We start from the raw sequence: 12696 nt of genomic DNA on the forward strand, positions 1-12696 counted from the left end.
TGTTTCCGCTCTTTTACCATACATATAGATAGATAGATAGATAGATATATATAGAGAGAGAGAGAGATAGATATATACACACACACACACACACACACACACACACACACACACATATATATATATATATATATATATATATATATGTATTTTATAAATCTTTTGGTATCCTCTCTGATATTACTGGCTAGTTCACCTTCATATTTCATCTTTTTTTTTTAGTTGCCTTCTGTTTATTGAAAATGTCCCAATTCTCTTACTTCTCACAAATTTTTGCTATATTATATGCCTAATTTTTGCTTTTATGTTGGCTTTGATTTCCTTGTCAGCTACAGTTGCCTCATCCTCCCTTTAGAATATTAGTTAATCTTCAGGATGTATCTAGCCTGCACTTTCCAAACTGCCCCCAGAAATTCCTGTCATTGATGCTCTGCCATCATCCCTGCTAGTATCCCCTTCCAATCAAGTTTGGTCAGCTCCTCTTTCATGCCTCTGTAATTCCCTTTACTCTGATATACCTGACTTTAGCTTCTTCCTCTCAAACTGCAGGGTGAATTCTATCATATTATGATCACTGTCTTCTTAGGGGTCCTTTACCTTAAGCTCCCTAATCAAATCTTTTATTTACACAACATCTAATCCAGAATTCCCTTTTGAGTGTACTCAACCACAAGCTGCCCTAAAAAGCCATCTCGTAGGCATTCTACAAATCCACTCTTTTGGGATCCACCACCAACCTGATTTTCCCAATCTACCTGCAAATTGAAATCACCCATGACAATCGTAAGATTGCCCTTTTTACATTCCTTTTCTATCTCCCGTTGTAATTTCTAACTCACATCCTGGCTACTGTTTGAAGGCCTGTATATAATTCCCATTAGGGTCCTTTTACACTTGCAGTTTCTTAACTCTACTCACAAGGATTCTACATATTCTGATCCTATCTCACCTCTTCCTAAGGACTTGCTTTCATTTTTGACCAACAGATCCAACCATCCCCTGTGCCCACTTGCCTATTCTTTCAGTACAATGTGTATCCTCTGATGTTAAGCTCCCAACTATGATCTTCTTTCACTCACAACTGTGATGCCCACAATGTGTATGGGGATAGTTGCATCCTAATTGAGTTACTGGAGGAGAAGCACTCTAGAGGCCTGGACTGCGGATCCAGTGACACAAGTTCAAATCCCACCATAGTAGCTGGGGAATTTAAATTCTGTTAATTACCTAAATACTGGAATTAAAAGGAGGAAGTCATTAAATTTTTCAGTGGTAACCATGAAAATTTCAGCTTGCAAAAAACATAATTGGCTTTTTAATTTCTTAAGAGGAAATCATGTATTGTCCTTTAACAAGATTGGGCAATATGGAGAACTGTTTACTACCAAAGACCTGCCAACCTGTTGAGTTCCAAGGAATCTGGAATGACCATTAGATGTTGATCTCCCTAATAACACGTGTCGTTGAGTAAATCAGTTTGTTAATTTACCTTTCCATATTCATAACAATTTTGAAATGACTATAAAATACATTATCTAGCATGTTTTGTGAAAGACAAGCATTAGCAGAAATTTTAACACTTTAAAATTAATGATTTAACTTTTCTTAGATCAATGATGAAGATTACTTTTTTAATAAGAGGAATGTATCTCATGAATTAGCAATGATTGTTGATTTATTAACAGGCTAATTTTTTTTTTTAGTAGAAGTTTGTAAAATGTGACTCCTGCTACAAAATCTGAAGTCACTTCACTAACTTTGTTACTATTTCATATCTGCTTACATGTTCACACTCTTAAAAAATTTTGTTAGGCGAATCAACATGGGGTTGCGGTTTCAAGCAGCAATCCCAACTTTGCAAGACAGGTCACTGGCTGAAAAAGATGTTTGTAAAGCAGACTTGGTGTGGAAGCCTTGGTGTGAGTTGGAAAACCCAGAAGTACAACAAAAAGGTATTAATTGATAACAGTTTATATTGTACATTGTTAAATACATTATATTGAATGGCTTCAATGGAAAATATTTTTAAGTAAAAATTTGTTTGAATCGCTCATGAAGTATAAGTTCTAAACCTTTCTATTGCTGCCTGGTGAGGCTTAATAACATATATGTTGATTTTGATTCGATTTTGAAATGTGCTTCAGAAGACTCTAGGATTATTTTAGTGATTGCTCTTTCAAATTTGGTTACAAATTAGTATTAGGCTGTTTTCACTCTGCACTGAATTAAAGTTTTCATTGACTCTCATGGTGAGTTTCTTTAAAGGGTGCTCATTTTCCTATTCAGTTGCTCATCATTTTACCTGTTAGTAAGAAGTAAATATAATGTAGCTCCAAATAGCTGAGGTAGGATTGCGTTGTCCTGCACTGCAGAACAGAAAACTCCCAGTTTTCACCTCTGTTCCCTGAGTTAGCTAATTTCAAATGGAATGACAGTAAGATGCTATACCAAGACAACTGTAGACTGGATGGAGAAACATTTTTTTTGTTTCTCTTGGTAAAACAAACCTAAGACCATGAGATACAAAAAGACTAGTTCTACACTAACTGTACATGTTTGTATGATGAATAATAGGCACTTAAATATTCTATTGTTGAACCTTGTATTGGGATAACCATGATTAAGATTGATTTGCTAATGGGAAGATGTGATGGACGATGGTATAAAACCATTGTTAACCTGTGTCTTGGATGTTCTGTTCTGAGAAGAATGGATGCTACCTTCATAAGCTCCAGTGCCAGAATCGGTGTATGAGAGAATGGTGAGAGTTTCATTTTAAATTCCCACCATTCATCATCCCTTTAAAGTATTGTATATTCCTTGTTTGTGGTCTCAGTGCATCTCTGTTCAGGAATACTTCCAGAATCTGAAATTCTACCTTTCTTTAAATACAGTATCCAGTACTGATTTGTCAACCCAGTTTTATTTTTAACTTTTTTGCTAATGAGGCATTATCCAATAAAACCAACCAATTTTTACTGAAAATGCATTTTTGCCCAAAATTCAACATTGTGCAGCTAGAATTGAGCACAATATGTTGAAATCAGTGCACGCAAGACACTTGAGATGTTATTACCTACTTAGTTAATTGGACCTCTGTATTCTTTTTAATTGCAAACTCATTTTAGGAATTTATTTCGCTGGAATTCTCCTTCAAGGGCAACTCTATGGTTATGTTTTTTCTAGAACGGAAATAAATTTTACCTTTCCGCAATGTCAAATTATCACAAAAAAGTTTTTTTTCTTAAGTTGTTGTGCTGGTGAAATGCAGACATTTCTTTTCCATTGCAGATCACCAATGGTCACCATTTACTGATCAATTGATCTGTCAAATTGTACTGATGAAGCAATAACTGTCAACTAAGAGAATTCATCTCTTTGAATTGAGTCATGTAATTTTGTTGTATTTAATATTCCTTATGAAGTCGGTGCTTTTGTTTAAGTTTATAAATTATGAACACTTCACTTTCTTTAATGTAGTGGAAGATATGCTGAACATGGCTTGCTCTAGTGTGCTGCCAGGTGGTGGGACAAATAGAGAACTTGCCCTACATTGTCTTTTTGAGGCAGGGGGGAACATTTTGGTGAGTGCTAAATTAAAACTTGGATTACTTGCAATTAACGAGACTGTATAGAGTTTGTATAACTTACTTTTCAAACTTTAACAGTGATTATTGATATTTACGAGGGAAAATTAAAATACTTGTCAAATCTCTGTCTCTCTCTCTGTCATATATAATATTAAAAAAAATTGTTTATAAGTAAAGCTAGTGTCTTCAGTTTGATGTTATAACCGGCTCATTTTATTCTATTTAACTTGCCCTTCAGAATCATTGTGACTTATTTCTATATATAAAAAAACACTAAGTTGTTTAGTATCTAATAAAATTCCGGTAATACTGTTTCTTTGTAGATGTAAATGGTAGCTATGGAGAAACCATGATATATTTAAGAAAAACCATCCATACTTCATCCATTCATTCATGTTAATTTTTTGCATACTTTGCATGGCTAAATGGATTAGAAAAAATGTCAAGAAAGTTAAGAAATGTTGGCAATTTACAAATAGTTTACCATCGGATAAACAGTTAACATTTAGGGTGTGGTCATTTATTTCAAATTTTGGGGTTAATTTATAAAGCCAGGAGGATAATTGGGTCTGACTTTATAATTTCTTTGCACAAGCAGTCAGATACTACAAAATTTTTAAAATGGCAATTTAAATGGAATAGCAGATTATTCTGAAAGCAAATTGCTTTCCACAATTAAACACATCTTTGTTTTACAGTTTGTTGAGTAAGAACAGCACATTTGCTGTTAAATTTGAAAGTGTTTTGTAATGCAACGTCTCTGCAATATAGCAATGTAGTGTTCTAATGCTGTTAATGACTTTCCAAAAGGAAGGACTGATGAGCATTGGTTGTACTTTCAGGTTGGAATTTAAGGTTTACACTCCTTAATTTACACAATTTAATTCAAGTAATACTTGGTTTCAAATTTTTATTGATCTATATGTGATACAAAGCAGGCAAAGTGGTGATTTGTTAGCATGATGGGCAAATTCATTACATAGCGTCACACAGCTGAAACTACTTCAACTGTTTTTTTGTTTTGGAGGTTTCATAGTCTGTCATCAGGAAACACTCATTTTTCAGTGTTACAGTTTAACGTAGCACAAAAGAGTATAGATAAGCTGAATTGTTCAAAAATCTTGCCTGAAGTAATAGACTTGAGTAGAAACAGGGTCAAGGGATTAAAATAAAACATGATTCGTGACTTTTTTGGTTCACACATTTATTGTCACTTAGTCACATCAAAACTTTGAATAGATACATTCTATTTTAATCTTATTGTTGTTTCCTGTTGTACTAGATGGCCGTGGAGGTTTTGTTGATGAAGATGCCAATTAAAGACAAATCCCATCCATTGGCAGACTATCACTATGCTGGTACGTAACTTTTTCCACAATTTCTTGCTGGTCAAAATGTCCTTGTGTCGCAGGGTTTTACAGCAATCTGTCATGTATTTTCAAAGTTCTTGTTACTTATTTGACGGTAAGAACATTCTAGGTAATAAGGATCAACAAAAATTCCTGTGAACACTCAGCAGCTCAAGCAACCTGAGAGGGGAGAGGAGCAATAGATGTACTGAGTCAAGGACCTTCCATCAGAATTAGGACTTCAGTTGAAAGTCTCCGGCACTTTTTTTTGCATTTCCAGTATCTGCAATTTTTGTATTACACCTGATTAGTTGTATTAGTTATCAATTTATGTTGATCAGAATCAGGTTTATTATCACTGGCATGTGTCGTGAAACTTGTTAACTTAGCAGCAGCAGTTCAATGCAATACATAATATAGAAGAATAAATAAATAAATCAATTACAGTATATGTATATTGAATAGATTTAAAATAATGCAAAAAACAGAAATATATTAAAAAGTGAGGTAGTGTTCAAGGGTTCAATGTCCATTTAGGAATCGGATGGCAGAGGGGAAGAAGCTGTTCCTAAGTCACTGAGTGTGCGCCTTCAGGCTTCTGTACCTCCTACCTGATGGTAACAGTGAGAAAAGGGCATGCCCTGGGTGCTGGAGGTCCTTAACAAGACGCTGCCTTTCTGAGACACTGCTCCTTGAAGATGTCCTGGGTACTTTGTAGGCTAGTACCCAAGATGGAGCCGACTAAATTTACAACCCTCTGCTGCTGCTTTCGGTCCTGTGCAGACCAGACAGTGATGCAGCCTGTCAGAATGCTCTCCACAGTACATCTTGTTACGTACCCCGTAACTGGGTTGCCAAACCAGCAGAAATGGATCACTCAGTTGGAGTCTGGATTACTAGAACTAAGAAAGTTTTATTAAAGAAACAAGCAACACAGTAATCGAAAGGATAATAAATGCAACAGTTCAGCAATGATAAACACATGTGCACAGAATTAAGATAACAGCATCAGTGAAGCTCTATCGTTGTCTAGGGGTAAATGACCAATTTCAAAGTGACGCAAAGTTCAGTCCAATTTAGTTCAGTTCGCAGTAATCGTTGCCGTGGCGATGGACAATGTGGGGGGAAGGAGAGAGAGAACAAGAACGAATGATCATTCAAAACGGCTTCCACACACAGACCTGCGATATTGCTCACAAGCAGCTTTCGGGCGAGTCCTTTGTGATGTCACCTGAGGTCACCGACTGTGACCCCTCCTCCAGATGCGGTCAATCCTCTGCAGTGAACCTGGCACCCAAGCAAGGGTGGACACACACCGGGTTCCCGCTGATCGTACCTTTCCACCCTGTGCGTCTATGGCTTGGTTCCGCAACCAGCCTTCCAAACGACTCCCGCTGACTTGTGGTGGGGCCCCGCTTCCAGGGTCTCGTTACCTCGTGGTGTCGTGTGTGTCTTGCCTTAGCGAACCTGTCCCTTTTTTATCCCCCTGCTGGGGTATCCCCTGTCCATCACACTTCAAACAGTTCAGGGTTCAAAGGGGGAGCAGATCTTGACAATACCCAGACTGATAGCTCCTTCATTAACATCTCCAAATGCTGCTTCATTGTTCCTTATCTCTCCCTCCCCTGAGGACAGGTGGCAGACCAACTGCTGATGCCACTGGTGCAAGCCCAGGCCAGCAAACATCTTAATTTATGTGTATTCTCGTCACAATATATAGAAGTTTTTGAGTGTATTTGTACATGTGTATCTACTAGAACAACACAAGTAAACAGAAGTAACAAATGTATTTGGTTAGGTGAGACGGACTTTGTGGAAACTGCTATTCTGTTTAAAATGGCATTCCTTTTATTGGAAGAACATATCTGGATCAGGCAAGCTCTTCTTTCATTGCATTTACTTTATTCATTGATTTTTGATCTACATGTTACACCAAAGGCGCATCCCCTCATCTCCCTTCTACCTCATGACTGTGCCAGTGGTCCTGACTTAACATGCTGCTTGTGCATTACCAGTGCTCTGTAATTAGAAATCCAATTCAAACATATATAGGGAGCCATTGTTTGTAATAGCACCATGGAACATTACAGCACAGAAACAGGCCTTGTGGCCGTTAGGCCCTTCTTGGCTGTGCCGCACCATTTTTCTGCCTAGTCCCACTGACCTGCACCTGGACCATATCCCTCCATACACCTCTCATCCATGTACCTGTCCAAGTTTTTCTTAAATGTTAAAAGTGAACCCGCATTTACCACTTCATCTGGCAGCTCATTCCACACTCCCACCACTCTCTATGAGAAGCCCGTCCCTAATGTTCCCTTTAAACTTTTCTCCCTTCACCTTTAACCCATGTCCTCTGGTTTATTTTCTCCCCTAGCCTCAGTGGAAAAGGCCTGCTTGCATTCACTCTGTCTAAGCCCATCATAATTGTATATACCTCTATCAAATCTCCCCTCATTCTTCTACGCTCCAGGGAATGGTCCTAACCTATTCAACCCTTCTCTGTAACTCAGTTTCTCAAGTCCCGGCAACATCCTTGTAAACCTTCTCTGCACTCTTTCAACCTTATTAATATCCTTCCTGTAATTTGGTGACCAAAGCTGCACACAGTACTCCAAATTCGACTTCACCAATGCCTTATACAGCCTCACCATAACATTCCAACTCTTATACTGAATACTTTGATTAATAGAGGCCAATGTACCAAAAGCTCTTTTTACGACCCTATCTACCTGTGATGCCACTTCTAGGGAATTTTGTATCTGTGTTCCCAGATCCCTCTGTTCTACTGCACTCCTCAGTGCCCTACCATTTGCCTTGTTTGTCCTTCCAAAGTGCAATACCTCACACTTGTCAGTATTAAACTCCATCTGCCATTTTTCAGCCCATTTTTCCAGCTGGTCCAAATCCCTCTGCAAGCTTTGAAAACCTTCCTCATTGTCCACTACACCTCCAATCTTTGTATCATCAGCAAATTTGCTGATCCAGTTTACGACATTATCAAACAGATCATTGATATAGATGACAAATAACAATGAACCCAGCACTGACCCCTGTGGCACACCACTAGTCACAGGCCTCCATTCAGAAGCAATCCTCCGCTACCACTCTCTGGCTTCTTCCATTGAGCCAATGTCTAATCCAATTTACTACCTCTCCATGTATACCAGCGACTGAATCTTCCTAACTAATCTCCCATGCGGAACCTTGTCAAAGGCCTTACTGAAGTCCATGTAGACAACATCCATTGCCTTCCCTTCATCCACTTCCCTGGTAACCTCCTCGAAATTGCTTAAGCATGACCTCCCACGCACAAAGCCATGTTGACTCTACCTAATAAGTCCCTGTCTATCCAAATACTTGTAGATCCTATCTCTTAGTACAGGTCTCCCCCACTTTTTGAACGTTCGCTTTATGAAACCTCACTGTTAGGAAAGACCTACATTAGTACCCTATTTTCGCTTTCAGAAGGTGTTTTCACTGTTACGAAAAAAAAAAATCAGCGCGCGATAAAAGGCAGCGTGCCCCGAGCAGCCGCTTTCCCCTGGATTCTCGACAGCATTGCTTAAACACGAGCCTGTGAGCAGCGGTTTGTGAGATGAGTTCTATGGTATCGGAAAAGCCTGAAAGAGCTCGTAAAGGTGTTATACTTCGGTAAAACTAGACATAATTAAGCGTTTTGATCGTGGAACGAAGTAAGGACAACGTGAGTTTGGCTTGTGGAAGCTGACGAAGATGATGTTGAAGAGATTTTGGCATCCCATCACCAAGAGCTGACAGATGAAGAGCTGATGCAATTGGAAGAAAAAAGGATAACAATCGAAACCGAATGAGTAATGATGAAGTACAACTTTAATTTTGAAAGGGTACATCGGTTTAGGGGATATTTGCAAGATGGTTTGAGTCCTTATTAAAGAACTGTGTGATAGAAAATTACTCGCGGCTCAGTAGTCAAGCAAGCCTTCCACATCAGTCACAGCAGACGACGAACCTCGACCTTCGACATCGAGGCTGGCAGTCATAGGAGAAGATGAACTGCCTGCTCTAATGGAAACAGGCGATGAGATGACACCCCAGTGTCCCACCACCCCAACCCCCAGGCCACAGACAGATACCGATTCGCGGAGAATGCAAAGGTAGCCGGGAGGCACACAGCACATCTTTAAGAAAGAAGCCGAATGTATCGCTCAGCGGCCTGGAGGGTGGGGGGCCACTGCACCACCCAAACTCCGACTCAGTCTAACACACCATCAGTGTGCTCGGTGCGGTCCCGATTCCGGTAAGTGATACTACACTGTACATACATTATTTCTACTTTATATCGGCTGTGTATTTTTGTGTCATTTGGTATGATTTGGCAGCTTCATAGCTTAAAGGTTACTGGAGAGTGCTTGCGCGTGTTTTTGCCAACAGCGCTTGCATGAGATTTTCACTCCGGAGAACAGTTCAGTAACGATTGTGGAAAAGTATTTCTACTTTATATAGGCTGTGTATTTATCATATCATTCCTGCTTTTACTATATGTTACTGTCATTTTAGGTTTTATGTGTTATTCATGATTTGGTAGGTTATTTTTGGGTCTGCGAACGCTCTCAAAATTGTCCCATAGAAATAAATGGTAATTGCTTCTTCGCTTTACGACATTTCGGCTTGCGAACCGTTTCATAGGAACGCACTACCTTCGGATGGTGGGGGAAACCTGTACTCGTTCCAATAATTTACCTACTACTGACGCAAAACTTACCGGCCTATAATTTCCCAGGTTACTTTTAGAGCCTTTTTTAAACAATGGAACAACATGAGCTATCCTCGAATCCTCCGGCACCTCACCCATAGATACCGACATTTTAAATATATCTGCCAGGGCCCCTGCAATTTCAACACTAGTCTTCTTCAAGGTTGGAGGGAATACCATGTCAGGTCCTGGGGATTTATCTACTCTGATTTGCCTCAAGATAGCAAGCACCTCCTCCTCTTCAATCTGTATAGGTTCCATGACCTCACTACTTGATTGCCTTATTTCCATAGACTCCATGCCAGTTTCCTTAGTAAATACAAACACAAAAAAAAGTTTAAGATCTCCCCCCATTTCTTTAGGTTCCATACGTAGCTGACCAGTCTGATCTTCAAGAGGACCAATTTTATCCCTTACTATCCTTTTGCTCTTAATATACCTGTAGAAGCTCTTTGGATTATCCTTCACCTTGACTGCCAAAGCACCCTCGTGTCTTTTAGCCCTCCTGATTTCTTTCTTAAATTTTATTTTGCACTTCTTGTACTCCTCAAGCACTTTATTTGCTCCCTGTTTCCTATACATGTCATACATCTCTCTATTCTTTATCAGAGTTCCAAAATCCCTTGAGAACCAAGGTTCCTTATTCTTATTCACTTTGCCTTTAATCCTGACAGGAGCATACAAGCTCTGCACTCTCAAAATTTCTCCTTTGAGGACCTCCCACTTACCGATCACATCCTTGCCGGAGAACAACCTGTCCCAATCCACGCTTTTTAGATCCTTTCTCATTTCTTCAAATTTGGCTGCCTTCCAGTTTAGATCCTCAACCTGAGGACCAGATCTGTCTTTATCCATGATCAAGTTGAAACTATTGGTGTTATGATCACTGGAACCAAAGTGCTCCCCTACAGACACTTCCGTCAGCTGTCCTAACTCGTTTCCTGATAGGAGATCTGATATTGCATCCTCTCTAGTTTGTACCTTTTTTTATATATATGTGTGTGTGTGTGTGTATATATATATATATATATATATATATATATATATATATATATATATATATATAGATTTAGAAAACTTTTCTGAACATATTTTACAAACTCGAACCCCTCTAGACCTTTAACAGTATGGGAGTCCTAATCAATATGTGGGAGGAAATGGCAGTAGCCAGAGGAAATCCATATGGTCACAGGGAGAACTTGTAGAATTGATCTAGACATCAACCAAGGTCAGGATTCAACCCAGATATCTGGCAATGTAAGGTAGCAGATCTGCAAGCTGGATGACTGTGATGCCCTATTTTCTGAAGGTAAGTAATCTAACATAGAAATGTAGCTAATCCCTCCCAAACACATAAACAAAATCAGGTGGATAAAATTTCTTTGTATCATATCTGAAATAGGTTAAATGGGATTTTGTATTAAAATATAATTCAGATGATGGTTGGGGCTTGTGCTTATGTCTGCTTGTGAGATTTTTCCAAAGCTTGGCATTTTTACAGTCAACCTTCATTACATTAGTGTTACTGAATGGTCAGCTCACTCATCTGAAAATGATGGACTGCAGGTTGGACATCGCAGAGAGAGAATCTGCCAGGTGCTCTCTACAGTCAGGCCACCAGTGGAGCAAAACTTTTATGTGACTTAGCAGTATTTTGAACTGCGACGTTTTGAATAAAGCTTTAATTTTTTAAACTAGGTGAAATAGTTTTTGCTGTACTCCTCCAGTCGCTTCAAGATTTTATATTTGCTTGTTGCTAATAAGGGATCAAATGCAGTTCTTTGACTCTTGGAACAATCATTATTAAATGATTGGAGGGCTCATCATACAAGTGTAACAAATTCATGCATGTCGCCAGCAGCGGCAGTTGGTTTTTCTTTAGTCAGAATTGACCGCTAAATTCTGTCAACAAAATAAGTTTTGACACTTATACTAAACAAACATCAGCATTCGGACGTGGCTGTGAAACTAGAAGCACCACAGCCTGAAGAAGCTTGTGGCAAGAATGACCTTTTGTGGATTCATGCTTTGTGTTTGGGTTTAGAACACAGTTTGAAATGGTTGTCACTGACGATAAGCTGCATAGCCTTAGAGTTCGACACTTGGTTCTGTTGAACTGCTGAAGTACTTCCATTGCCAGTATTTGAAGTGATTGCCGTTGTTTTGTCTGATTTGCCCACTTGGAAGACAACGAGTCAAGCTGGAAGTCAAAACTAGAGGAGAAATTAAACTTACTGGGAAAACATCGACAACTTTAAAAGGACTATAATAAAATTGTTAAAAGGATTAAAGATTTAATATTAATTAGAAACTTTTTATAAAAAGTGCAGTATGTCTGGCAGGTGCAGTCTCATTTGGATGACTTAAAAAATCTTCTTCATGAAGACGTTGCTAGACAGTGTAACTTGCTGTTGTCTTTAATGCCTATCTCTGAAGAAAATAAACTGAAAACTATGCAAGTATTGATACTCTCATTAATATGATCACAACAGAGGCTGAATAATGGTCGAAACAACTATGTTGAAGGTCAAATTGCTGAAGGAAATGAAAATATTTATAAAGCCACAGGGCAAACTTTGACTAAGTATAAAAATGTTTTCAGGATGACATGCACCCTGAAGACATTGTGTCCAATGTGTGTTGGAAGAACATGCAGAACATATTTGGAGAAATCAAACATATTTGGAGAAACCAAACATATTTGGAGCAGCTTAAGTTGCAGGAAGAAATTGCAGCCAAGGCCAGAGATAAAGTGCTAAGGCTTCAAGTGCTGTGAGTGCTAAATGTGCTCCAGCAGGACAGTTGTATGCTATGAGTTCCTATGTTGACATGGCACAGAGAAAATCCAGCAAACTCAATGTCTATTTGGATGCACTTAGTCATCAAATGTCTATGAACCATGAGTTCGGGCCCCAAGGACTCATTCGGGATGTTCACCCTCAGCTTGCACCAAGGAGGCACTCTGAACCTATGCCATAATCCAATCGCACAAGGTACTTTTGAGGACATTAATTTACAGTTT

At 38.9% G+C, this 12696-nt stretch overlaps 1 protein-coding gene across 5 annotated transcripts in view; it reads left to right on the forward strand.

Moving 5' to 3' along the window:
- The window catches only part of LOC140201255 (transcriptional-regulating factor 1-like), a 241606-nt gene that overhangs the window by 178420 nt on the left and 50490 nt on the right, over nucleotides 1-12696 (forward strand). For all 5 annotated transcript variants that reach the window (XM_072265045.1, XM_072265044.1, XM_072265048.1 and 2 more), the window contains 3 exons: nucleotides 1813-1952; nucleotides 3481-3584; nucleotides 4873-4948. In XM_072265045.1, coding sequence (XP_072121146.1) covers nucleotides 1813-1952; nucleotides 3481-3584; nucleotides 4873-4948 — 320 coding nt within the window. The remainder of the gene's footprint in view (nucleotides 1-1812; nucleotides 1953-3480; nucleotides 3585-4872; nucleotides 4949-12696) is intronic.

Source organism: Mobula birostris, chromosome 8 (assembly GCF_030028105.1).
Source record: "Mobula birostris isolate sMobBir1 chromosome 8, sMobBir1.hap1, whole genome shotgun sequence".
NCBI classification, from domain to species: domain Eukaryota; kingdom Metazoa; phylum Chordata; class Chondrichthyes; order Myliobatiformes; family Myliobatidae; genus Mobula; species Mobula birostris.